At 42.0% G+C, this 26,434-nt stretch overlaps 1 protein-coding gene across 6 annotated transcripts in view; it reads right to left on the reverse strand.

The window, feature by feature from the left end:
- Positions 1-2,542: 2,542 nt before the first annotated feature.
- Positions 2,543-26,434, reverse strand: part of CNGA3 (cyclic nucleotide gated channel subunit alpha 3) — a 34,227-nt gene continuing 10,335 nt past the window's right edge. For 3 of the 6 annotated variants that reach the window (XM_066983595.1, XM_013180788.3, XM_066983587.1), the window contains 7 exons: positions 19,268-19,384; positions 16,227-16,406; positions 14,548-14,601; positions 11,029-11,160; positions 8,726-8,833; positions 7,759-7,865; positions 2,543-4,377 (listed from right to left, as the gene is read on the reverse strand). In XM_066983595.1, coding sequence (XP_066839696.1) covers positions 2,969-4,377; positions 7,759-7,865; positions 8,726-8,833; positions 11,029-11,160; positions 14,548-14,601; positions 16,227-16,406; positions 19,268-19,384 — 2,107 coding nt within the window. In that variant the 3' untranslated portion in view covers positions 2,543-2,968. The remainder of the gene's footprint in view (positions 4,378-7,758; positions 7,866-8,725; positions 8,834-11,028; positions 11,161-14,547; positions 14,602-16,226; positions 16,407-19,267; positions 19,385-26,434) is intronic. The other 3 variants (XM_066983603.1, XM_048048158.2, XM_048048161.2) reach the window with 3 other exon arrangements.

A 26,434-nucleotide genomic window follows, 5' to 3' on the forward strand; every position in this document is an offset into this window, starting at 1 on the left:
AAAATGTTTTAATGTACATGCTGTATCCACATGAAAGGGGAAAAACATCTTACAGAGATGAAAGACAACAAAGGACGTGATTTTATAATGCCAAAAGCTATACATTTCAAAGTGACTGAAGCCAGTAGCAGTAAAAGATCTTTTTGTGGCATGTGTTAACCGGTCCAAGAGGCAAGGAAAAGGGAAGAGCAGCTATGCTCTACCTGATGGCTCAAGCTGTTGGACTCATCAGGTAGACAAGCACTATTGTTTTTGGGGGGGGTGGCTTTAACAGGTATAAATTTGGCCTAAGTAGTACTTGGAGTGGTTCTATTTGTGCATCTCCAGCAGGCTGGAGCAGCTGCAGTATGGTGGGTGAATAGTGAGGTTTCTACAGAGAATTGGCTTATGTAGAATATGACAACAAATATGGAGCCCCTCTGGAGCAGCAGGCAGCAGTAGTTACGGGAGGTGCAGTCCCCACCTCTGTTATGAAGCGGGAGGTGCAGGTTCAGAGCCCGCGTCCCCCCCTCCTGTGCTGTAAGCGGTGTGTGACCACCCAGCCCCACCTCTGGGCAGGTGGGCATGGGACCCCTGCAAAAGCAGCCTCTCCTGGCCCCCACGCTTGTCGCCAGCCCTGGGAGAAACTGAGGACAAGGCTCTGATCAAGGACCAAGGCTCCGGCTGCTGCTGTCCACACACAGCTCTCAGTTGTAGTCAGTGGAAATCTGGATCCAGGGGTTAAGCCCAGCTGTACTGAGGTCTGTCCGGCTTCTGGACTGACAACAACACTTCACCATCACCGTCCCTGGGGGTATTCAAGAAAAGGTTGGATGTGGTGCTGAGGGACGTGGTTTAGTGGGTGACATTGGTGGTAGGGGGATGGTTGGACCCCCCCATCTTGGAGGTTTTTTTTTCCAACCTTAGTGATTCTGTGATTATTACAATTCAGACAAGCCACGTGTGGCTGTCTGGCCATAACGCTGTAAGCCGGGCGGCGCAGCAGCCCTGCACCAGCCGGTCGGCTGCGCTGAGCAGGCTGGAAGGCGCCTGGCCCCGTGCTGCCCAGGTGAAGCTGCTGTGCCTGGTACAGCTCTGCTCGGGCAGGTGAGGCTGGCCCAGGGTGGAGATGGGGACAGAGGCTGGCCGGGTTTCTCTGCCTTCAAACGGCATGGGTGAACCTCCTCCTGCTCGAGAAACGGAGCTTGTAACGTTGCAGCCAGCTCTCACCAATGTTAGTTGGCACTGTGTATCTTCCACCGTTTCCAGCCTCAATTAAGTGAGTGAATGGTTAATTTGATGGCAGGAAGATTGGACGTTAACGTATGTGCTCTTGCCAGCAGGCTGCTGGCCCGCAGCTACCCTCTGTGAAGCCTCAGGACAAGGCAGAGAGGCCGAGCTCTGCTCTCCAAAGCACCCCTCGGCTGCCACTGGTCGCGCCACAGCCTGGTTTCACCAGCGGATCCCTGCAAAGCTAGCCCTGTGCTGGGGACAACTTGCAGCCCTTGCTCAAGTCCAGGAGCCTTCGCCTGGTGGCCCCTGTGCCAGTACTGCAAGCCAAGCCCCGCTCCCTACTTGCTGGCAGATTTTTCTCTCACCAGGCTCAAAACTGTTCACAGGAGGGGAAAAGTTGCTTGCCCTGAGACGAGCATTTACTCAGCTAAATCCAGAGGGAGAATATTAGAGAAATCTCTTCAGAAGCCTGGAAAGAAACTGGAAGCAGTGGGGCTAGAAGAGGAGGGTGGAGGAGGTGACCCCTGAGGCCACAGTTTGACAGAGTGAGGAACCATCTCAGTGCTGTGCTGCCCTGTATGTGACAGCAGGCTGAGCGGGCCCGGCCTGGGCACTCACCTCAGAGCCAGGCCCTGGCAGTCACCAGGAGGTGACCACCCTCCGTCTGGCAGGAAAGCAACCAGCACAGTCAGGCTCCTATCCACAGGACCCAAGTAAAATTTGAGAACAGATGTGGCCTTCGTTTTCCCTAACCAGTGGAAATGTGGTAGTGTGACAGCTACACAGAAGAAAAGCTGACACTGAACAGCAGAGAAAGGTGGTGTAGGAATCATTAAATGAAATAAAAAGGAAGAAAACACAGGTCTAATAGCTGGAAAGACTGCAACGAAGGACTTGTCCCCCCCGAAGCCTGTGGGGAGAGAAGGCTGGCTGGCAGACAGGGACAGCCCGTCCTGCTGGCCCTCATAGTTTCCTAGTAGAGATCCTCCTGGACTGACCACTCGCCCCCACTAGACCCTACGTACAGGAGCTGCACGCACCAAGACCCTCTTCTCTCTTCCCAGGTGTAGTGAAGCTGTGTTGCCACAGACATCTTCCACCAGCGAGCTTCTGGGGACTCCCTTCCAAGTGCGCAGTGACCCTGCCAGCACGATCCGTCCTGCGGGTCCCGACTCAGGAGGAAAGACTCAGACACGAGCATCCGGATGCGTGGCCGTGACATACGCTCATGGGGCTGCACTGCACAGGCCAGGTGCCAGCTTTTGAGCTGTAGTCCTACAGTTTGTGCAGACTGCTTCACTGTGAAAGAAGAGATTTTGAGAAGCCCACCTGTGCATCCACGCATTTAATAGGCTAGCAAGGTAGAGCATGTACCCTACAAATATTGTTAAGCCCTTTAAAAAACAATCCCTCTAAGTTTAAGCACAATGCCTTCGTAACACAACATGCACATGAAGAGACGATGTGTCAAGGTGTACACATGCCATACACAGAAGACGTTCTGAGCATGACCTGTAAGAAACCCACTCCCAGTACCAAAAAGTACCCAAATGACAGACCAGAATCCCCCCCTATGAAGAAGGTGACAATGTCCTATTTACAAGAAAATACCGCTTCAGTTAAAAATGCTAAAAACCGTTCTCTTGAGTCCATATAAAAATAATCATGGCTATGTATGCACACACATATTTATGTACATTTATGGCTTTCACATGTTTCAACCTTCTCCATTAAGTAAGGAAATATGAATACTCCATCAGTTATTTTTCTGCTCCTCAGGCTTTTCAGCCTCTGCTTCTCCAACTGATAAGGTGCCGCTGCCGTATTTTTTCACTCTGGTTTCTACTCTGGCAAGTCTCTGCTTCACTTTTTGTTGAGAAGAGCTGTATTCTGCCAAGAGCCTAGCAAACCTAGTCTGCAGCGTGTCCAGAGCTGTTTCAAGTCTTTCTACTTTTTCTTCCAAGTCTTTTGGGTCAGCTCCTGCTTTTGCTGCTTCCTCATCTATTAAATTGTCTTTCATCAGAATTTGTCGCCCTTTCTCTTCCAAAGCCTTTTTGGCTTCTGGATATTCTGTGAGAGCCTCCATTAAATCATCTTTAGACAAGCAGAACAAATCAGAATAACCAATACTCCTTATGTTGGCTGTCCTCCTGTTGCCAGATTTGCTACCTTTGATGTTCAGGATGCTGATTTCACCAAAGTAGCTGCCATCGCTTAGGACTACGAATTGGGTTATGCCATCATCTGCCACCACAGCCAACTTTCCCTCTTTAATAATGTACATTTCTCTCCCAATATCTCCCTTTTTGCAAATGTAGTCCCCAGGACTGAAGACCGTTGGTTTCAGTTTCAGCACCAGCTCAATGAGAAGTCCAGCTTCACAGTCCTGGAATATGCGCACTTTCTTCAGCGTGTCCAAGTGGACATTGATGGCAATTTCAGCCTTCAACTTGTCGGGCAGATTTTTGAGGACCTCCTTCTCATCCACCGTTTTCTTGTTGGTCCAGAGGTAATCAAACCACTTAATAACCCTGGCTTCCAAGTCCTTAGTCACTTTTCGGAAGTGCATGTACTGCTTAATAGAATCGACTTTGGCCTGGAACTCTGCCCTGGAGGCATTCATGTTGGAAATCATGGAGCCCACGTTACCGACAATGGTAGCGAAGATCAGCACGCCCACCAGGAAGTCGATGACCACAAAGAGATACTCTTCGTCCTTCACCGGGGGCGGTGTTTCTCCAATGGTGGTCAGCGTGAGCGTTGACCAGTACAGGCTGTAAATGTACTTCCTGGACAGGCGCCCGTACTCCGGAATGGACACGTTGGGGTAGACCCACGAGTCGGTTCCAAAGCCGATGAGCTTCGAAATGGCGAAGTATATGCACGCGTTCCAGTGGATGATGATAAGGATGTACAAGACAAGATTTCCAATGCGAAACATGTTTGGATAATTTGTCCGGGTTTCCGTGCGGTCAAAAAACTCAAACAGTCGGGAAATCCTCAGCAAGCGGTTAAATCGCAGCTCGGGGTAGTTCAAACCAAGCTTCAGGTATGCCAGGTCTGTTGGCAGAAGAGACACCACATCCAGTTTGAACTGCACAGTTTTGGTATAATGGTCTCGCAATTTCTTTTCATCTTGAACTAGCAAGCCTTGTTCAAGGAAGCCTTTAAAGAATAAACAAATATATATATTTTACTTGTTAGAATAGAAGGGCAGTTCAGAATTACCACAAACAGTACCGAGTGACCTACATTTCAGATACCTGAAAATATTAAAACTCGTACTGCTACGCATACTGACACGAATAGACTGTGAGATCATTAAATGAAAAACACTTCACTGTAAATTGAAATATTTCAATTGAAATATTGAAAGTTTCTAAACTGGTAAATAACAATGTAGAGCATTGACTCCATTACACCACAGTGCTCCCCGCAGCTTTCTGCTCTGTTCTGGGACAGCTGACTCTTTGTCGTTTAGCTATCTTTGCAAAAAGAACAGGGAAATTTGTATGCCTAATTTTTCACGAATCGTTGGCATGACAAATAACCGAAGCTAAGTATGCATTGAAGCAATTGTGTATAAAATCAGAGTTGAATATTTTTAAATAAATACCAAGAATAAGTAGGTTTAATGGATTACCAGAAACTTTTTCAGAACAATATAAATACCCCTGAGATCATGAAATCCATTTTTTCCCCCGAGCCAGGCTTTTTCTCTTGTACCCACTGTTAAAGCTGACAGGAGTTTCTTTTTCATTTGGAGAAAATGGTTTGCTTTTCTTTGTGAGCTTCCAGAGAGAGAGCTACTAAGCAGAATTCTGTACATTAGTGTTTTTTCATTCAAAAGATTTTGGAGTGTATTAGATTTTAAGAGTTATGAGAAGACTTAAACCGCATCTGTGTGAGACTACTCAGACAGGCTGCCTGAGCAGTAGAGCTGCAATGCTGGTTTTTACCTCAGAAAGCTCAAGGCATTAAATATATTCCACAGGTGAAGTTATTCACTGCAAAACACTCGCTGCAATGACAAGTGGAGATGCTCAAGTGCCTGTGCAGTAGGCAAGGCAGGAGGGAAAGTGCACTGAGCAAAAAGCAAAACATTCCCTGTTTATCAGGGATTATCACATTTTGCTAATCTTTTGGCAATCTACAAGCAGCGACTTTCGCAGAGAAACATCTGCTGAGGAAGAGCAAGCTGCACAGCAGCTGTACAGCATCACTGTATTTCTGGAGTGTCTCCAGATCTGTACGTCTGCCTCGTGTATGTGTGGATCAGTCTTCACGTGTCTGTAAATTGATGGTGAGTATAAAGGGAAACAGTTCTTTCGCCATGGATGTGTTACCTCCCAGGAAACTACTGAAAGAGCTGGTCAAATGTGCCCTTATTAACAATACCTAAGCAGAAAATCAGGCCAACTGCGTTTCCGACTCACCATTATAAAAACTACCATTGAAAACACCTTCCTCCTGAAAGGAGATAACAGCTCCTTTGCTCTTTTTTGTCCCCTCACAGACCTGGATTCCTGCAGGAAAACCTTCTGAAAGCATCAAAACACAGTGTATGCTAGTTTTGACCAGCTGCTGAGAGGTGAGTGCTTTCTGCCTCACAGTACACTGTCACCAGGTAGGTGAAATACGGTGAAACTGCTCCTGTAGCCGCCCCACAGAGAGGCTGCCATGGATCACGGTAGCTGTGGCGCTGCCCAAATCCTGGTTTGAAGTCACCCCTACCCTTAGGCAGCCAGGAGCCACACTCCTCTGCAAACCAGCACCTTTGTCCCCAGGGCAGGTGGACCTCGCAGAGTTAGCGGAGAAGGCAGCAGGCGCAGGCAGAGCCAGGAGGGGTTGTTAAGTGAGTTGTCGAAGATTTCAGCACCTCGAAGAACTGACTCCCGCATTTGAGTGCCTGAAACTGCAGCACACACCTGCACCAAAGCGTTCAGACCTCTGAGGCATTTCTGCAGCTCCAACCCAGGCCTGCAGAGCCAACCTTCTCACCATGCTTTGGCAGCCATGCAGTCATCATCAGGACAGACCACGGAATTTTTGTAACTTGTATTGCCCAATTTCTGCTCCAGTAATTCCCTTCACAGTAACAGATAAAACTGCAGAAGAGGAACTCGGAGGACAGAGTTGGCTTTTTAACAGACGTTGGCTTATACAAAGTTGAAGCCCACCTACCCCCCAAAATGAGAGTCTCGAGATTTAGGCCGCTATCTGAAACAGACTTTTCTCTTGAATGAGGTATTTGCTAGGTTTAAGAATTTAGCTTGCTGCAATGGGTTGTGTGTCTCCCAAAGTGACAGCATTTTTAGCTTGTCTTGTAATTATGTTTACAGCTTGTCACAAGCCGTAATTACTGTCAAGCTGTCAGCATTATTCAAAAAAAAAAGAATAAGTAAAAATCAAAAAGATTTCAGAAGAACTCTCGTTTTTATAATGATCTGTGCACTTCTGAACCTTTTCAAGGCGCATTTGGGTCTGTGGCTGTACTGGTAAACAGAACGAGCCAGGACACATTTTCTGTCCCTGAGAGCAGCTACCATGACAGCTTCTATTCATACACTGAAATTCTCCCAGCCCCCTCCAGACATAATACCACGAACAACTCCCAGCTCTGCTGTACCCCCAGCTGTGCCCAGATACTGCTTGAGGGAGTGCTAGCTGGAATAGATCAAATTGCATCAAGGACTACTCTAGCAATTTAATGGTATGGATCAGTGCGTGTCATTGTTAGGCCTATACCATGACCTTGTTTAGTTTAAAACAGATGCTGCCTTTAAGGCTAGAATCAGTATCAGTTGGGCACACTCAATTGTGAGATCTCAGCCTGTCTAGGCTACAGAAACAGGCAGAAGAAGCTGAAGAGAAACACATCATTAAAGATATGGCAGGGTCCTCACAAATCCTTTAGCATCACAGTTCCTTCAGGACTGCAGAAGAGGTGCCGGGGCTAACCCCACACCACCACCTTGCCGGATCAGCCATATCCTACACACAGCCAGGACCTCTCAGAGCCTACAGCTGCCAGCTGAGCAGTGCTACTGTTGTCTAGCAGAGGGCTGCAGACTGGAGCCCGAGGAAGGTGCCAGGTCTTGCACTTAAACTCAATTGTCACTTCTGAGCAGGCTGCTGCACAGCTTGGCTAAGAAATCAGTACTTGTGGGATGCAGCTGGCTTCTTGCTCAATAATATGCATGAACAATATATCATGCACAGAGTGGTAGCAGCATTGGAAGTGCCTTATTCTTCCCCTCTCCACACAGCCTGTTAGTGTAGCTTTGGAGAACGCTATTCAGTCAGCATGTGGCATGCCTACTAAGCACTGATAGGACTGAATTTGGAGACAAGTGAAATTCAGGTGTTGGTAAGTCCAGCCTGAAAACAATCCATGACACTTCATCTTCCCAAAGCCTCCGTTGCTGGACTCTGCTCAAGACAGGATATTACACTGCTCAGATCTCACAAGGGAATTTGTTTCTAGCTTTTACATCTACATTTCTTCTGAAAACACTGCAAAACCACAACCACAGAAGGACTCACCTGTCCTGAATCTAACAAACATGTCAAAAACGTAGATTACATCAGAGCAATAGTCCAAGAACAGCCATACTTTAATATGGTCAATTTGTAGCTCATCAAAGCAGGCCCTAAAGAAAGAAAGAAAAAAGATGCAAAAAACATTACACCAACTATACAGGCAGAGTGTGTTCTAACAGCATGTTAGTGCACGTTACTGGCACTGAGCAAGTTAAGGGCAGCTTATCTCCATGCCAAGACATCTGTACACTGAAGCTATGTCTAAATGGACACTAGGATCTTTCAGAATTCAAAGTTGTTTAGTCCAGAAGCAGAACTCAATCACATACTTGCCACACATGCAGATATGGAGGGATACACATATCCCTACATATAAACATGCAGCAGATTTCATGTGAGAGATCCCCAGGCATCCCAGTCTCACTTCTATACACATCTTAATTAAGATGACTCCCAAATAAAAGATTTGCTTCTGAGTGGTAAACTATCTCCACCTCTCCCTGCCATTTGGCACAAAGTGAACCACTTCCATAGCACTCCCTTAGTTTGACTCCAGTTGTTTTTTCACATTTTAAAAGGGAAAAATCTCGAATAAAATCCTCCTGCCCTTCAAGCATCTATAGATACCTCATGTTAATTTAAGATGACCCTTCATTGCCCACACCTTCACCACTGTTCCTTACTGGAGGATCAGCACGGGTTACCGTGCCAGTGGCCAAGGCACATCACCGCATCTAGCCAGTAGGTGGCACGCAAAGGCCACAGCCAGCGCTCGTTGCAATTTACATTTTTTTTTTTTTTTTAAGGCAGATGAAAAGAAACACTGGCCATATACTCACAGTGAACTGTACGTGAACTGTAAATCTCCTACCCCAAAAAAACTACAGGGAGGGAGGAGGAGGATGTATACAGGAAATGTAACGAGACTTTAAATTTGAAACCTAAAATTGTTATTGACTTCAATCCGTACCTGCACACTAGCATACACCAGTTATAGAACACAGGTGCTGCAATTATGGTCAGCCAGTTGTAGTACATATTGCTTGAAGGATCTATCACAAAGATCTCTTTTTTCTTCCTGGAAAGTAAAACACGTAGCTTTATAGTGGAAATGTACTGAAGCAGCCTTCTGGAACTCCCTCTTCTGGAGGCTGCTCATCTCATGATTAACTCACAGCTGCCTAAGAAGAGAAAGTATCCACACCAGCATCCCAGATGAGATACCAAGTACTAGCTTCATCCTGTCTGACACACTCTATTTCTGCTTGACCCAGCTTTGGAAAAAATAAGTGAGAGTGGAAAGAAAAACAGCTATTCAAATTGCTGAAAATAACATTCTTTCTGCATACGACCCCCAGTAAAGACAAAATAAAACATTAAATCTTTCATATCATCATTCCAGCTAGAAGAATATGGCCCACTGCTAGAGGAACAGCCTTCCTGTGCAGATTAATTTTGATGGTTTTGGCAAATCCTTCTATTACAGAAATGACTGCATGAACACGCATTTCAACAAGTAAAACACAAATATACTCAGATACATGTTTACACAAGTAAGGCTCTGTGTGCACACACACAACACGCACACACATACACGTACACCCCCCACACACACTGCGTGACCAGAACTAAAACATGTATTATGTAGTAAAAGCAAATTTCACACATTTGTAGCCCAGGCTCCCTTGGCCTCACCACAGAGCGATGCTAAATGAAGCACAGAGGCCTGGAACTTAGAGAAGTTTTAAAGAACAGCCTGGTGAAGTGGCACATGTACAGTATGCTCCAAAGTGCCTTTCTCCAGCAAGAAAAAGCTTGATATTCAATAGATAGCAAGTAGGCATACTGTAGATAATAAGAGGAAAAACGTATTAGTGGATTGTGAGGTCCACAGCTGTAGAAGTTATTCCAATAGTGACAGGTGATAGCGTGAACTGTATAATAGTGCAGGCAATGCTTGGATATGTATTAGTGTGACTTTTCCAAATCTCCAAGAATGAAAAAAATACATAAATGTCATGAGAATTTATTTCATATTTGTATATATGTCTGGCATTATACATGCTATCAGCTGAATGTACAGATTATAATGTTAGTAAAGGAAGCAGCTTTAATCTAAAAAGTATTTTCTTTGCCATCTTCTGGCACATTTGACTGATTTCTTCAACAACACTGGTCATCATCTCAAAACTGGTGACCACAAAATCGGGTCTTCGCATGATAGAGTGCACTACCTTTTAGACACTGAAACATTTATTACCTTTGCTGAAATGTTTTTAAATGTTTTAGGGTACCGTGAAGCTCAGGCTGTCATTATACAGTAACTGAAGCTGAGGAGAATTGAAGACAATCCTTAGACCAAAGGCTTTCAAATCAAATAAAGCTTTGATTAAAAAAGTCAAGATCTTGAGATTAATTAAATTCCATTTGGAAGCTATTCCTAACAACATGTCCTGATGCCTACATAGCACAACATGCCACCATATATATATATGTTAGATTCATATATTTCAAGTTTATATATTTATATAAAGTTTTTATATATATATAAACTTGAAATATATGAATCTAACATACTACTTAACTGTGAAGTCCACCGAAATGCATTTTATTCTTATCTGCTACCATTCTTATTTTGTATGACTGGTAATACTAAACAGTGCTGTGTTTGGATATGTTTTGGGGGAACAAAATAAGACTGGCATCCATTTCCATCAAAAGCATTCAAATGACCTCATTTTGTTGCAGAAATACAGTGGTACCTCCTAACCAGCAGGAGCAAACTTTAGTAATTCTAGTAAAGACCTGTAATGTGTTTTAAGTAATTGAATATGTTAGTCAGTGTAATAACTATACTTCTTAGTAAAACTGTAATATTCTACATGTAAAATTTTTGCTTTTCATCTGAAATAGACTTCTGGTGTGTCAGCTCTGAATCATTGCAGATATTCTGGAACCACAAAAAGCAGGTTTGCAAAGAAGGCTGCTATCCTAAAACGGCCCGATAGGAATAAAGTGATCTTGAACAGCAAACCAAATTGACCAGAGGCAGTCAAACTCTTTTACTGCTTATGACAGGTGTAAAGACAGGCACTAAAGACAAAAGTTTGTTGAGCACTTGCACCTTTTCAAAGGGGAAAATGTATTTAAGATTTGACAGGATAAAATTCTGCAGCCTACAGAATAATAATTGTAGTGCGAGTATTACAATGAAATGCCATAACATGCTCTGGAGTGCAGGAGGTACGTTACAAGCACATTCTTTATACTTACTCTTCTTTTTTTTTGTCATCTTTTTTGTCATCTTTTTTGTCATCTTTCTTTTCCTCTTTCTTTTCCTCCTTCTTTTCCTCCTTCTTTTCCTCTTTCTTTTCCTCTTTAACCTCTTTCTTTTCTTCCTTTTTGCTGTACAACATATTGTAAGTCTTATCAATAGTTTTCTAGCAGGTAGGGGAGAGGATGGATGTTGAGGTACAGGAAGCTATTGATCTGGACTCTGGACAGAGTAGGATAGGATTTCTCAAAGGAACCATTCATCCAAATGGTATGAATGGTTTACAGGCTGAGGCCTTTCAAACCAACACAACCACATTACACAATCAGGTATCCAGCTGGCTGATTCTGTGCATTAGTCACCCATGCCTTCTTGACCTTTTCACACATTAATGTACCAGGTTGGTTTTAATTAAATGCTTCCAGTTCATTTCTTCCTTTAGAATTCAGGTATTTAGAAAGAAATCTATTTAATGATAATAGACCTTGAAATGGCTTAACAAACTGCCAATTTTCGCTGCATATCCAAAACCTCACAGTGACTTGTCTGAATCTTTAATGATGATTAAATGCACTGAGGCTGAATCTCTACTCACAGTTCTACAAAACCAACATAGCTATAATTAATTGATTACCTCTGGCTTCAACAATTGCCTGGGAGAAGAATCCCAATCAATGTTTGAACAAAAGCAGCAAATGTAGAGAAAAGAGATGCATCTCATTGCACTTAATCTCAAACATCTACAGACGAGGTAGTCACCTAATAAATGTTTTATAGTCAATGCAATTAATTTGACCTATTTTAGCAGTAGGATGAGATGACTTGTGCCTGGAAGAAGACAGCAGTCACCAATTTTAAGATGAATATGACAGGTCTAAGAACAGCTTTCACCTATCAGCAACGAGGTGAAATTCTCGTTCAATTCTCCTGTTCCAATTTTTACCCTTAGACATTTCCATAGTGATGCAGTATCGCAATGTAGTTTGGAAAATCTCAGACTCATTCGCTAGAAGAAACCTGAAATCCTGCACTCCTTTACGTTCAGGGAAGTATCCCTCAAATTAATCAACTCCACTGAAACCTTTAAAATTACACACCTCAATGGAACAAAACTGGAGAAGAAAAGAATTTTTGTGTTGACTGACTTATTTACACATGTATCTCAAATCAAAGAAACAGTTTTTCATTTACCAAGGCTGACTTCTACACAGCAGCAGGAACCACTACTCAAATATCTATTTCTCTGCCATTGGCCCCTTGGACTTGTATTGCTTCTCCTTCAAATCTGCCCCCCAAACTCCTTCCTATTTAGAAAACATGCCAGGATTTTAGTGTGCATTACTATGCATGGTGCCTGACCTAAAGGCCAATTCACAGTTGCTGTTGTTAGCATTACCATGCAGCTCCTCCGTACTTCAAATGTCTGGCATTCTTACCGGAAAGAACGAACTACGAGTAAACAATTTTCAAAGGGAAGTGTCTCTGTACATTTGTCGCTGTTGTTATGCAAGGAAAAGTAGATTGAGACAGAGAATCAATCAAAAAGTTTCAGTGGTGGTGAAGTTCAGAGGGAATATTTTGACAAGTCCATCTTTCTCCTACATGTTGTTTTAAAAGAGAGAGAAAAAAAAAACATTATTTCACCAAGCAGCTGGTGCCGACACTTTTTCTCTGGCCTGAGAAAGAATACCTGTCAAACACAGATACCTCTCCTAAGCGAGACTCTTTCTTTTCTGTGGCCCCTGTGCGTCTCTCTCTCGAGGTAACTTCTAATTTATCATAATCCCAACAATCCGTAGCCTGGCAGTCAAAGTTGCTCAGAGGAAAAGGCTGGCCATTATCGAAGTGCTGAAAATATCAGCTACGGTTCCCAAAGGGCAGGAACTCTTACGTCTTCTACACAATGATAAAAACTAAGCTTCAAAAAGACCTGCATCTTTTTTCTTCATCAGTGCTACTGAGTAATGTGGAATCCAGTAACTAATAAAACAGCTGTTTGTGCTGTCCTCCTGGCCAGCAATACAGTGGCATCTCTTCTCTCTCCAGCATGTCAAAAGGAGGATGCACCTTCAGACTTAAAAAACGTTTTCATCAGCCCCTATAAAAACACTGTTAAAGTCTTTGAATTGGTTGAATATTTGCATTTCTCATCTGTCAAATACTCTGCAAATCAAGTAATTTTCAGACTGTCACACAGGTAGATAGACAGGTGTTGGCTTCATTTAGAAATAATGAAACACTGAAAGGATGAAAGTTTTGCCCGAAGTACATGAGTCATTGTCAGAAACAGGGTAAGAAAGCAGTATTTCCATTCTAATTGGTCCTTTGGGACATGACTCAGGCTCCAGGTTTCTAGTGTCAGGTAGGTCAGGCTCCAGGTTTCTAGTGTTTTTCTTTTGTTTTTTTTATCCCAATCTAAATAAAATGCTATACATCTCTGACACTCTTCTCTGTATTCCCATTTCAGTTTTAATAAAAGCTATGCAAACAAAACAAAACAAAAATGCTTCAGGAGCAGGAAAATATGTTCAGATATGTGCATTGAGTTCAGATATGTGCAGCAACATTTTAAATGACGCTTGCTGCTCAACCATGATATATTTGGAGAAAAAAAAAAAAAAAAAAGAATTTCCTGAAAGTGTGTCTGACATAATCAGAAACCATCCTGGTGATTTTTTGGTTTTTTTTTTTGTTTCTTTTCATATGGAAAGCAACAAAAGAAATTAACTATTGACATGCACAAGAGCAGAATTGCTGCTGTATGCTGCAGAGCAGATATGTCCTCAAGTAGTTGTGGTTTAAGACATGTAACAAACATTGGTGTTGGGTGATTTTACATTATAGAAGTTCTTCAACTTTTCAAGAGATTTCTCTTTGGTCCAAAACTGTGAAATATCTTGTCAAATACAAAAATAGAATGGCTTTTGTCAAAACTTGTTGCAATGCAAGCCTTATTATGCTCCCTGTCACCCTCTCTACATTTACACCAACCATACCTGGCAGAACTAAAACACACATTTTAGAAAGAAGGCTAGTTTTCATTTAGACTGCCCACATAACGGTTTTCTTGGTACCCTGCTCCGTATCTACTTCTCATGTGACAGCAAGAAATTTCTGGGGCACTTGGATTTCCAAAAGGGAACTGGTATGTCAAAAGAGACAAAGTACTGTTAGAAAACGAATACATGAATCTCAATTAAAAACTGAAGCATTAATATAGCCATTGGTAATGCAGTAAAATCAGCCAGTTGAACTATAGGAGGTAGGGACTAAATGTCTAATTAATCCAATTCACTCCTTGGAAGGTAAGGGTAACTTCAGACAAAAAGAAGCTGACAGGAGTCATGAAGGATGCTTCTAGTACTAAGAAAACTAGATCTTTCATATAATTAAACTATATTCTTAGAAAGGGCTTAAGGAGACATAAGGAGTTTATACTTCAAATGTTACTAGGCTGGAAAGGGGGAAAAAAGAAGGAGCTAGTTGTAGGAAGGTATATGGAGGTTATCGGTACTTACTCTTCATTGGTGTTGTTGCTATAGTTGACATTAAACCTGGCCAGGGGCCATTGACTGCAGTAAGTTAAATAAAACACATTTAAGAGCGTAAAGACTTCTGGCATTTCATACACGTGTTTACCAACATGACAGACTGACTTACTAGCCTCTCACATATACACTGATAAGATTAGGAAGGTCAACTTTGACTGCAGCGATAAGCCCCTTTGCATAACTATTTCAAGGCACCAGTTTCTCTTTGTCATGTGTTAGACATACACGTTTGTGACCACATCTGATGTCTGAAGCTTGCTCTCAGGCGTATTAGTGCACGGTAACATGTAACTCACTATTTTTAGCCCTGTACGCATTTGGCTGCTATTTTAAACGTTCTTCAATCCTTTCAAGTCTTCTTCAGGGATGCACTGCCAAGGCTTCTGTAACAAGCACACCTACCATTGCTGCAGAATTAAGCTTTCACAATAGAACAACTGAGGGTTACTGTAATGTGGCAACAATATAAAACTGAGAAAGCAAGGATGGATACGTCCAACTTCATTTCTTCTAATAGTCTTTCATAGAGGTTTGTTGGACCAGGATCAATGTTCTCTCTAACAACTCGGAACCTTCAGTTGCTGCTGATCCAGGCATCCAAAAAACCTCTCGCCTGCTGACTTGACTGACTTGAGGATAGCAGTCTGGCTAATTCAACAAAATGTGCTTTTGAGTTGAATTTCTAGGAAGCAGATCAAGTGAAGATGATATGGCTGGGCTGACTCACAACAAATCAAGGTCACCTGTACTACCGTGCAGAGCCCTTCAATGCTTGTTGGTTTAATATGAATTACTAGGTGAGAACTTGAAAAAAATCAACTGATTACTTGCTTGCCCACCTAACAAAGTGAAAAAACATGGGAGTCTGTACTTCAAAACATAATGCAAAACAGAAGGTGAACTTTTGCCTTTGAGCTTCATTTTCCCATCTTAGCTGGAGTTAAATTTAAAACACCAAGTCCTATGTTCATAAATAACAATTAACCAAGTCAAAACATTGTAAACATATAGAGCTTTTTCTTGCAGGCCTCTGTTGTTTTCCTGGAAAAAAATTAAGATAAGACTGAACCTGCCTCCCATACCTAAGACCGAGTATATTCTAATCAGTTAAGATATCAGCCAAAAGATTTTCTCATTTCTGCATCAGAAGCCTTCTGCAATGTTCACAGCTGAACTTCTGAGTAGGTGTAACTAAGCAATGATACATTCACACAGCTGTTGTTTGGAGTTTCCTAACACTTGCAGCTAATGTGCATAACATGATTGTCCTGAAAAGCCACAACTAGCAGCATCCCAGATCCTTGAAATAGGAACTGCATCCATCCTCTGTGGAGAGGAGTTCAGCACCAGCAAGTTACACAGGTAGCACACGATAAAATTTCAGTGCTGAGAAGCCATTCTGCCTGAAGCAGCACGATCAGAATCCTTTATTTCAAAATCTTTGCCAAGGTGCGTTTTGTGAAGAAAGTCTGCTGAAAGCCATAACACTTCGCTTATGTGAAGATTCCTGAACAGCATTAGATACTCTGTTCATCTCTCATACTAACCTCCTTATGCTGTTCTGAAAATAAAACTGATGTCCTTATCACCAAGAAAATACCATACCCTCAGTCTTCTTTCCTTAAAACATAAATACTCCTTCTTACCTGTTCACTCCCCCAGGACGTTCACGGATGCCCAGAAAGGAACGGATGTTACTTTGCCTACTGGACACCTCTATGAGCTCTGGCCCTCGGATTCGCTCCAGGAAAGAATCAGGTCTTTGGTCTTCGTGGTGCAAATGTCTTGTGGCCCATGACCTCAGAGATACGACAAATCGTGACAGCCTGCACAGGACAGACATACAACACTGACCGAACCAGACAAAAATGTCAGATGGCTTAAATCATTCCCACAAAGAGCAGCTCAGGAGGACTTTTCTCTGCTTTGCCACCTGCCACAGAAATTAGACTTGATGGACTGTGTGAAGCTAGACACTTTCCACAATTTCATACGTCACCCTCTGCAGTGGATCAGGAAAGTATCTCACGCACCAGTCTCTAGTCCACTGTACCAGCATTGCAGTAGCAACAGAATATTGATTAAGGGTAAGTTTGCTAAATTGTTGTGGTGCAGACGAACTTCTGATTTACGTGATAATGAGGGAACCCTGGCCTGACAGAATCAGAGACATAAAATACTCACAAGATCACACATTCAAGGTACAAACAATAGAAACAAAAGCTGAATAGTTGGTGAGGGAGGATGAACTTTGAAATAAGGAACAGTAAGAATTCAGTCACTTTGCCTTTGATTTTAAAGGGTCTGTCTGCAGATATATTAACTGCATGTAAACCTGCCTGCTGCATAGAAAGCACTATTTCTTCATCATAAATTTCTAGCAGAGCACTGAAATAAGATGATCCAAACATTATGACAACATAATCGATTTAACACTGTATCACCGTTTCTTTTTATGTACCCACTACTTCACATTACAAATCCTTATAATGTCTTCTGTCAAAGTTCAGATGGAAAGATGTTTCTGAAAAATTGAAAACAATGGAGACTGAAATCTACAAAGGAGATTTTATTTCTTATTCACACAACATTCTGTATTATTTCCTACAAGCAGTCCACTTGGACATAAGTGGTGTTAATTCAGATTTCCCAAACTTGTCCCTGAAAACACCATAATGAAATCCTGAACAATCTATAACTTCTTACAAAGGCCTTGGGCTACTCAGTGAAAGCTCTTCGTGTTTCCTCTGCATCACCTAGTATTATATATGCTCAGAATCTACAAAGACTCTGATGTGAACAAGTTAAATCTTATGGTAAAATACACCTGCCTTGAACTGCATTGCATTTATCAAGGGCCTAACTCATAGATTTTGCCCAGAAGCTCTTACACAGAAAGAAAAAGGACAAAAAAAGGCAGGAATAATATTAGGTATCAGAAATTAGAAAAAGTTATTTTTAGCTCTTTATCCCTATGTCCTGGTTCCAGTTAGGACAGAGTTAATTTTCCCTCATAGTAGCTGGTAGGGTGCTATGTTTTGGATTAGGATGAGAAGAGCGCTGATAACATGCTGATGTTTTAATTGTTGCAGAGCAGTGTTTACACCAGGCCAAGGACTTTTCGGCTTCTCGCTCTGTCCTGCCAGCGAGCAGGCTGGGGGTGCAGCAGGAGCTGGGAGGGGACAGACCCAGGACAGCTGACCCAAACTGGCCAAAGGGGTATTCCATACCATCTGATGTCATGCTAAACAATATATAGGGGTGGCTGGCCGGGGTGGGGGGCCGGCTGCTCGGGAATAGGCTGGGCATCGGTCAGCGGGTGGTGAGCAATTGCATTGTGCATCACTTGTTTTCTTACACATTATTATTGTTAATACTATTATCATTATCACTATTATTATTATTATTGTTATTATTATATTCCTTATATTCCTTATATTATTATATTCCTGTCTTAATAAACTGTCTTTATCTCAACTCACCGGCTTCACTTTCCCGTTTCTCTCCCCCATCCCAGAGAGGGAGGGGGGAGGGTGAGCGAACGGCTGTGTGGTGTTTAGCTGCCAGCCGGGTTAAACCACAACACCCTATACCAGCATAGCAGCATATAAACCACCTACAATTTCCAGCAATTAAGAGAATTCAAAATCTACCAGGAAGGCAAAAGAAAAGCAAAGGTGCACATAGAAGACTGAGATTAGTAGATTCATCACCCTATTGAAAAAAACACCATATAAAATTAAACAATAAAAACAAATATTAAAAAATGAAGCTTTCAATATTAATTTATACATTTAGATGCTTTCTGTTTTTATAAAACATACACCTATAAACAAGTCTTCTACCTAAAATCAACTTCTTGCAGACTTTGCAATCTCCACATAGTGGTGTCACTATCTGACAACCAAACGGGGAAACACAAGTTTGTTCTCTACCATCTAAAAGGCTAAAATGTAAACTATACTCTAAATGACTCTAGTTTTATAGCATTTTTTCTTTGCTCTTTAAAATACGCGATGCTTAAACTGAATATGCTCTGTAGCACGTATAACAGTGGTATCAGAAGACAGTTCTGCTGTCTCAGCTGGAAATCTTTAAAGCAGACATAACAAGTTTTTTAAGTTCTATTTCAGGCTTATGTTTTAAGATCAGTAAATGACTTAAACAAATGGTTGACTTGAACTTTGCTGACTCAGCCTCGCAACCCAGTATAAACATAACTGGATTCTAAAAACAGAAACCCTAACTCCTCCCTTGCCACAGCTACCTACCAACAAGGGAAACATCATTATGTCTTACTTAATATGAAATTACCATTGTATCAGTTATCAAGAAGAGCCAAACACTTATACATTTACTTTACAGTCTGGCGTCACTTCATGCATTTCCTCAGTATTCAACATATTCTCAGTTCTGGTTGTGTAAAAACAATTTTTTTTTTTAATCAGACTAATTTGTGTGATCTCATTTAGCATCTCTAGTATTCTATGGTTTTTATTAGAAATGAGTGAGTAATGAGTGCAGAATCAAGGTCAAAAGCACCTTCTGTTACTTTTTATAGACTTTCTTCAGCTGCACTCCATCCATTTTCTTTGGAAAGTGATAGTTCTTCTTACTTCACCTTGAAATAGTGATCAGTCTCTTCCCAACCTGTTAATATTGGAAATGGTATTAACCAGCATGTTACCTTGCCATTGCTCCCCTGCCTGTGAATGAGCTCGTCTGGGATCCAGATAAATGTCCTCCCTCGACAGAAATGACTCTCTGCAGTTCTGAAGATGTATCCTCGCACAGCGAATGGGTTCTGCAAAAGCAAATTTTTTTTTTAATTATATATAGCCTACTGCAAATCTTCCCCCAACCAGTTCTTAACTCTACTGCATCAGAAAACTGTGCAGCAAATTGTCCTCTTTCTAGTAATATGGCATGCATTTGATAAATATAAAGCTAAGCCTATATTCCCACTTTTCTGGAGCCATCCAATACCAAATGAAGTCAGTGGAGGCTCTGCCATCTGAGCCAGCAAGCTCAGAAGCAGATTCCTGACTGGTCAATATGACTCTGGTGTACAGATACACAACTAGGGGAAGCACATTTGCTACTCTGTCAGCTCATGAAAGCACATGAGCAGCTTTCCTTTAACATGGAGAACATCTCCAGGGGGCTTTGAAGTGACTGCCCACTGCTTTTTTCAGTCTTGTTCTCCCAAACATTGTTTCAGTTTAACAGTCTGAAATTTCTATCACTATTGTTCCTTCACATGGCTCAATGGAAATAGGCACCCCTTTTCATTTCACTGTTGCTTGGATCGAAAAACTGTGATTTTACTGTAGTTTATGCTGAGCAGCATCACTGTTCTTACCAGCCTACTGCCACCAGCTGCATAACTGAAGGCGTAATGCTGCCCGCTTCCTCAGTGAAACTCCACCTATTGTTTAGGAAAAGAGGCTACAGATGTTCAAAGCTACTCTGGTAATGATGAGATGAGGCACCTCAGGACACTGGCATATGCAAAAAATAATACAGCATCACAGTTGCGTGAAACTGCAGACAGTGATTATACTGCTGTGTGCAGTGTCTACCAACTTGCATGAGTTCCTGTAATTGTAAGACTGCTTATTAGCAACGAAATAATTAGAATTTAAAAAAAAAAAAAAAAAAGGATGAAAAAGGATGAAAATTTAGTTTTATCTTTCAGTAATAGAGTTTTGGAACTGTCTTCACTGGAACCAGGACTTTATCAAAACTTCTCTGTGTTTTTCATTCTTTAGGATTCGTTTTAGAAGACTTTAACACATCAAAGATCACATTTTTCCCCTTTCGTAATGCAAACAAGAATTCTCACTGTTAATCTGCATTGCCAGAAAAACACTGAATATGATACTTGCAGGAACTTCATAAGAACTGGCAACAGCATTTTGAGTGCCCACAACAGGATAATTAGCAACTCAGTTTTGCATGTACTCACAGCAGAGAAGCTGACAAACAAAGAATTTAAACTTTAAAATTTCTACTCCAACAACCAAGCTACCAGAGATAGGAACTCATGGTATCACAGAATCACAGAGTCATTAAGTCAAAAGCCCTGCAAAACCATCTGGTCCAACCATCCCCCTACCACCAATGTCACCACTAAACCATGTCCCTAAGCACCACGTCCAACCTTTCCTTGAACACCCCCAGGGACGGTGACTCCACCGCCTCCCTGGGCAACCCGTCCCAATGCCTGACTGCTCTTTCTGAGAAGAAATGTCTCCTCATTTCCAGCCTGAACCTCCCCTGGCACAACTTGAGGCCATTCCCTCCAGTCCTATCACCAGTTATCTGCGAGAAGAGGCCGACCCCCAGATCCCCACACCTTCCTTTCAGGTAGCTGTAGAGAGCAATGAGGTCTCCCCTGAGCCTCCTCTTCCCCAGACTAAACAACCCCAGCTCCCTCAGCCGCTCCTCACAGGACTTGTGCTCCAGGCCCTTCACCAGCTTCGTAGCCCTTCTCTAGACACGCTCCAGGGCCTCGCTGTCCTTCTTGTAGTGAGGGGCCCAAAGCTGAGCACAGCACTCGAGGTGCGGCCTCACCAGAGCAGAGTACAGGGGGACGATCACCTCCCTGGTCCTGCTGGCTGCACTATTCCTGATACAAGCCAGGATGTCGTTGGCCTTCTTGGCCACCTGAGCACACTGCTGGCCCATGTTCAGGAGAGCATCAGTCAGCACCCCCAGATCCTTTTCCTCTGCACAGCTTTCCAGCCACCCTGCCCCAAGCCTGTAGCACTGCATGGGGTTGTTGTGGCCAAAGTGCAGGACCTGGCACTTAGCCATGTTGAATCTCATCCCATTGGCCTCTGCCCATCGATCCATCCTGTCCAGGTCCCTCTGCAGGGCCTTTCTACCCTCCGACAGACCGACACTACCCCCCAACTTGGTGTCGTCTGCAAACTTACTGAGGGTGCGCTCAATTCCCCCATCCAAATCATCAATAAAGATATTAAAGAAGATGGGACCCAACACCGACCCCTGGGGAACACCACTGGTGACCCGTCACCAGCTGGATTTCATTCTGTTCACCACCACTCTCTGGGCCTGGCTGTCCAGCCAGGTTTTAACACAGCAAAGAGTGTACCTGTCCAAGCCATGGGCTGCCTGATTCTCCAGCAGAATACTGTGGGAGTCTAGGTAGACCTTGTCTGGTAGACCACATCAACAGCCTTTCCCTCATCCACCAGGCGGTTCACCCAGTCACAGAGGGAGATGAGGTTGGTCAGGCAGGACTTGCCTTTCATGAACCCATGATGACTGGGCCAGATCCCCCACCCAGTAGTCCCGCATTCATTGTGTGATTGCATTCAAGATGACCTGTTCCATCACTTTTCCTGGCACCAAGGTCAGGCTGACAGGCCTGTGGTTCCCTGGGTCCTCCTTATGACCATTCTTATAGATGGGTGTCACATTAACAAGTCTCCAGTCATCTGGGACTTCTCTGGATGACCATGACTGCTGATAGATGGTAGAAAGCAGCTTGGCAATCACATCTGCCAGTCCCTCAGCACCCTTGGGTGGATCCCATCTGGCCCCATAGACTTGTGACAGTCCAGGTGGAGCAGCAGGTCTCTGTTTCCACCTGAACCCTGAAATTCTTAACCGTTTTATTCTCCTCTTCTAATACAAAGCACCAAAAGATGCTGGTTAGTATTGAAAAAGTTTTATAACCTAGTTTATGTGGTGGGTGCTACGAGTATCATGGATGCCAACGTTAACATGTCTTGTAGGGGAGGATGAGCAAACTCATAGGACAGAAATACATTAAGGACAACAAGATACACAGAGCCCACATTCAGAAAATTCTGCTGAGCTGGACGCTGGGAGAGTATTAAAGGTGAGTATTTTGTAGATACCTGCAGTTTGCACACACACACAAAACTTTTATGTATTTATTTATTTATTTTCCTGGAGCATCTGCCTACATTCCTGTCAAGGAGATGATACTACACAAGACAGTCTTTTAGATGGCACTGCTACGCCTGTTTTAAAGACTTTATATTCCTCTTTAGAGGAAAATACAATTTTTGTGTGATCTTAGCAATGGATTCTAATTCTCATTGCTACTGTTCTTATTTATTTGAGTCCTGAAAATACATTTTTAAAGGAGACAGAAAGAGTTCTTAGAAAGTAACTTTTTTTTCTTTTTCTTTTTTTTTTTCCTCAGCCAGTCGAAGAAAACTTGACACAGAAGTCAGGCCCAGGAAATCAGGTCAAACAGATTTTTGCTGAAGTTTCAGAGGAAGATCTATTTCGATTTCATTAGCCTCCATGAGCACAGTGAAACAAATTTAACACCATGCAATGTTCTATTTTGATGTAACTGTGCTGTTTTATTAGTGGGAACAAGAGCCAAGCAGGAGGTGAGAACAGCTATCCAAAAGGCACTGTTAACTAGCCTTATTTCGTTTTTTGTACACTTCTTTATTTACATTCTCCTTTATTGCTGATATTATTCCATTTGGGCATCTGCTGACAATATGCAAGAGGCTAAGAATGCAGGTACCAAGAGCAATACTGTCCCTCTAGCTCCATTCATCAGCACAGAGACATGCTTGCTAATTACATCATCTGTTAAGTGCTTCGTGTGCAGGATCATCAACTCTATATTCCTCAGCAATGTGGAAAGGTGTGCTCCACTGTCCCTACACAGGCTCATCATACTTTGTATTTCTGTAACATGAAGTTTTACCAACTTCCTATCCTCCTGCAAGCAGTAACTACAGAGGATTTACTGACATTCTTAAAAAAAAAAATAAAATATTTGCTTTGATTCTGGAAAAAATTCAGGGTATGGCTTTTGGTGTCTAGAGCCAGAGGTATGTTGAATAAATAATGTTTAAATCTAGGTGAAAAAAAAAATCAACATGCTTAACAGACCTTCAAATCTGATTCACAGTCCCATAAAACCAGTTAAAACTTTTCAGTGATTTAATTACTCTCCGGTCAGATTCTTACCAAGGAGTGATCAGACGTACTCTGTGAAAAATTTGTATCTGATGCTCCAAAAAAGCCTGCTAAATTGTAGGGAAAAAAAAGGCAAAACTCTCAGACACAACTACTGGAATCACATTTGATTATGGACTCAACTAGTGAAAATTTGAATTCCTTATTTCAGTTTGATTGCTTGATTGTATTATTCTATATGTGCATCAAGATTTTCTATAACTAGGTTTATGTTATATTTAAATATAAAAATTGATATGTAAATTCAGGTTTACCTTGCAAAAAAGTTATAACATACAGACAACTCATGAAAATTAAAATAATTTTGTGGGCAACACTAAAGGGCTTGCATTTTACTTTTACAAGTAACACACAAAGGGCTCTGCCAGGTAAACCTTAAGAAAGCACCTGTCCAACATTATAGAGCAATCATAAACACGTTCCACTTACATTCACACAAATGCAAATTGAAAAGTAAACCTAAAATAATCTCTTTCTTCCATTATTATAAATCCCTCTTATACAACTCATGTGCTCATTTCTGATTTTTCTTAACCATGTGCGGATAACACAAGAGGCCTCATTTGTCAACTGGCTTTACTTTGAGTCACCATCCCTGGAGGTCTTTAAAAGATGCTTAAATGTAGAGCTTAGTGGTATGGTTTAGTGGAGGGCTTGTTAGTGTTAGGTCAGAGGTTGGACTAACTGATCTTGGAGGTCTCTTCCAACCTAGATGATTCTGTGATTCTGTGAAAGAGACAGTTACAGATTGGGCTTTTGATGCAACATGTTCAACACACATGGCCTAGTTTTTACTTTATTTTTACAAACATAAACTCATTCCTGTCTGGACTCCGTGAGCTTGTCCGGTATCTGCAGCAAAACAGTAACCACTGCCATTACTGTCCAAGTAATCCATTACTGTGTTACACAGCCAGAAATCAACATGAGAAGAGAATACATAGTGTGCCAAGAAACAGAGAGCAGGCTACAAAGTAGAAACACCAGCAGATGACAGTGCCCCTCAACTTATGCTGAAAAATACTTTTTGCTCCATTTCTCACGGAGGGAAACATACACTTTTCTCTTTAGCTTTCTAAGGACCAATTTATTCCCATGCTTTCGAGCTATCTATCAGAGTAAACTCTAGGAAGGATAGTTACATTAGCACCTGCTCTGTACCCTTCCCTTGCCTTAATTTGGGTCTATGTTTGCACAAAGTTCATGAAGTAAACCCTAGAAGACTATTTTCACCGAAAATGCATGGAAATAACCCAGAACTTTCATTTAGTGGAGACTGTTCTGATGTTCTGATCAGTTCAAGAGGAATGGACAAAGCCCTTTGGGGTAATAACTGGGAGCCAGACTTCAAGAGCAAGATTTAGCTCCAGATGGCAGTCACCTAAATTCAGGTGTCTAATATAAGCTATCTACATTCCCATTATAGTCAATTGAGATCTTAGGATACGATTCACTTGCTTCAATAGAGGAGTCTAGTATAGAGGTCTCACTTTAGTGCCAGCTAGATGTTTCAAATACTCTTATGATATTTCAAATAGCTTTAGATGCCTGTGTTTATGCAACCAAATACCTCTCATAATAAACACAGTCAAAGGAGCCTGAAAAGCCATTCAAATTCAGGGTAAGCTGAACAGCTCCCTAGGCTCCACTGACTATTATTGACTAGGTCTCCACTGACGCTAGTACAAACAGACACCTACTCACATAAAGACACAGAAATCCAGATGTCTACAGGGCACACCTGAATCCCATTTCCAAAATTTAGATAGCAAAACCACATCTGTAAGCTATTGTGCTCTCTCCTATGCGAGCCATTTCTACAGAGAGGCTGGATTTTAAAAATCAAGACCCATTTATTATTTTTTGTTTTGCTGATTTTTGTTTTACAAAATGAACTGGGTTTACAGCACTACACTATAAGAATATGGGCATATGTATCACTATCTCTGGTATAACAGAGAACGACAGTTTAAAGACCACCAGCAGCTTCCTGTTAATTGTTTCAGTAAGTGCTTTTCCTTGATAGTACCACATTCCACAGCAGAAAAGCACTTAAGCACATCCTTAGCATTAAGCATAAATTTAACACTCACCGACTTTAATGGGAACTAAGTAATGTGCTTAATTGCTTTGTTGAACTACAGCCAACAGGAGTCAGAGGAAGATAAGAAGTTTCACTAGTCTAGAAAACCCGTGGTTTGTTTTGTTTTGTTTTCCTATTGTCTATAGTTTTAGAACATGCTAACCTGAATTTGAAAAATGCGTATCAGAATTCTTCCTTGGATGAGGTTAAGGACCAATGTCCCACAACCATCTCCAACATGAAGATCTGAAAGTGGAAGCCTCTGTTTGACAATGACTGAAGCTGTAAGTATGGAACTGGAAACAGAAACCATCTTTGATGTTTGTGACAGATAATAAATGAAACGTGTTTTACTATCTTCAAGCTCCCAGCCTTCCAGATGCATTTACAATCTCTCCCTTGGCTTTAATTCACATTTTCTTTCCATGGAAAAAAGGATTAACTTTTGCCAAATTAAACAGAGTGAAAGAGTTCTGTCTTATAAAAAGCTAAAAATTTGTCTTCTGGCAAATAATAATCATATTCTTATAGATTGAACAGTCTAAAATACATTTGTGTTCTAATGAATACAATCATACGTAGTTTTGCCCATATACATACAATTTTTTTTCAGCAGCATTACAAAGGTATTATATATACTCACTGGCAATCACTTCAGTGAGCCAAAAACCTTAAACCTCCCTTTAAAAAGAAAAAACAAAACACTTAAACCGTGATCTCTTTTACAGAGTGAGATTGTATCTTTTTACTCACCTATGTACTCCTGTA

This window comes from Anser cygnoides, chromosome 1 (genome assembly GCF_040182565.1).
Source record: "Anser cygnoides isolate HZ-2024a breed goose chromosome 1, Taihu_goose_T2T_genome, whole genome shotgun sequence".
Classification (NCBI taxonomy): Eukaryota; Metazoa; Chordata; class Aves; order Anseriformes; family Anatidae; genus Anser; species Anser cygnoides.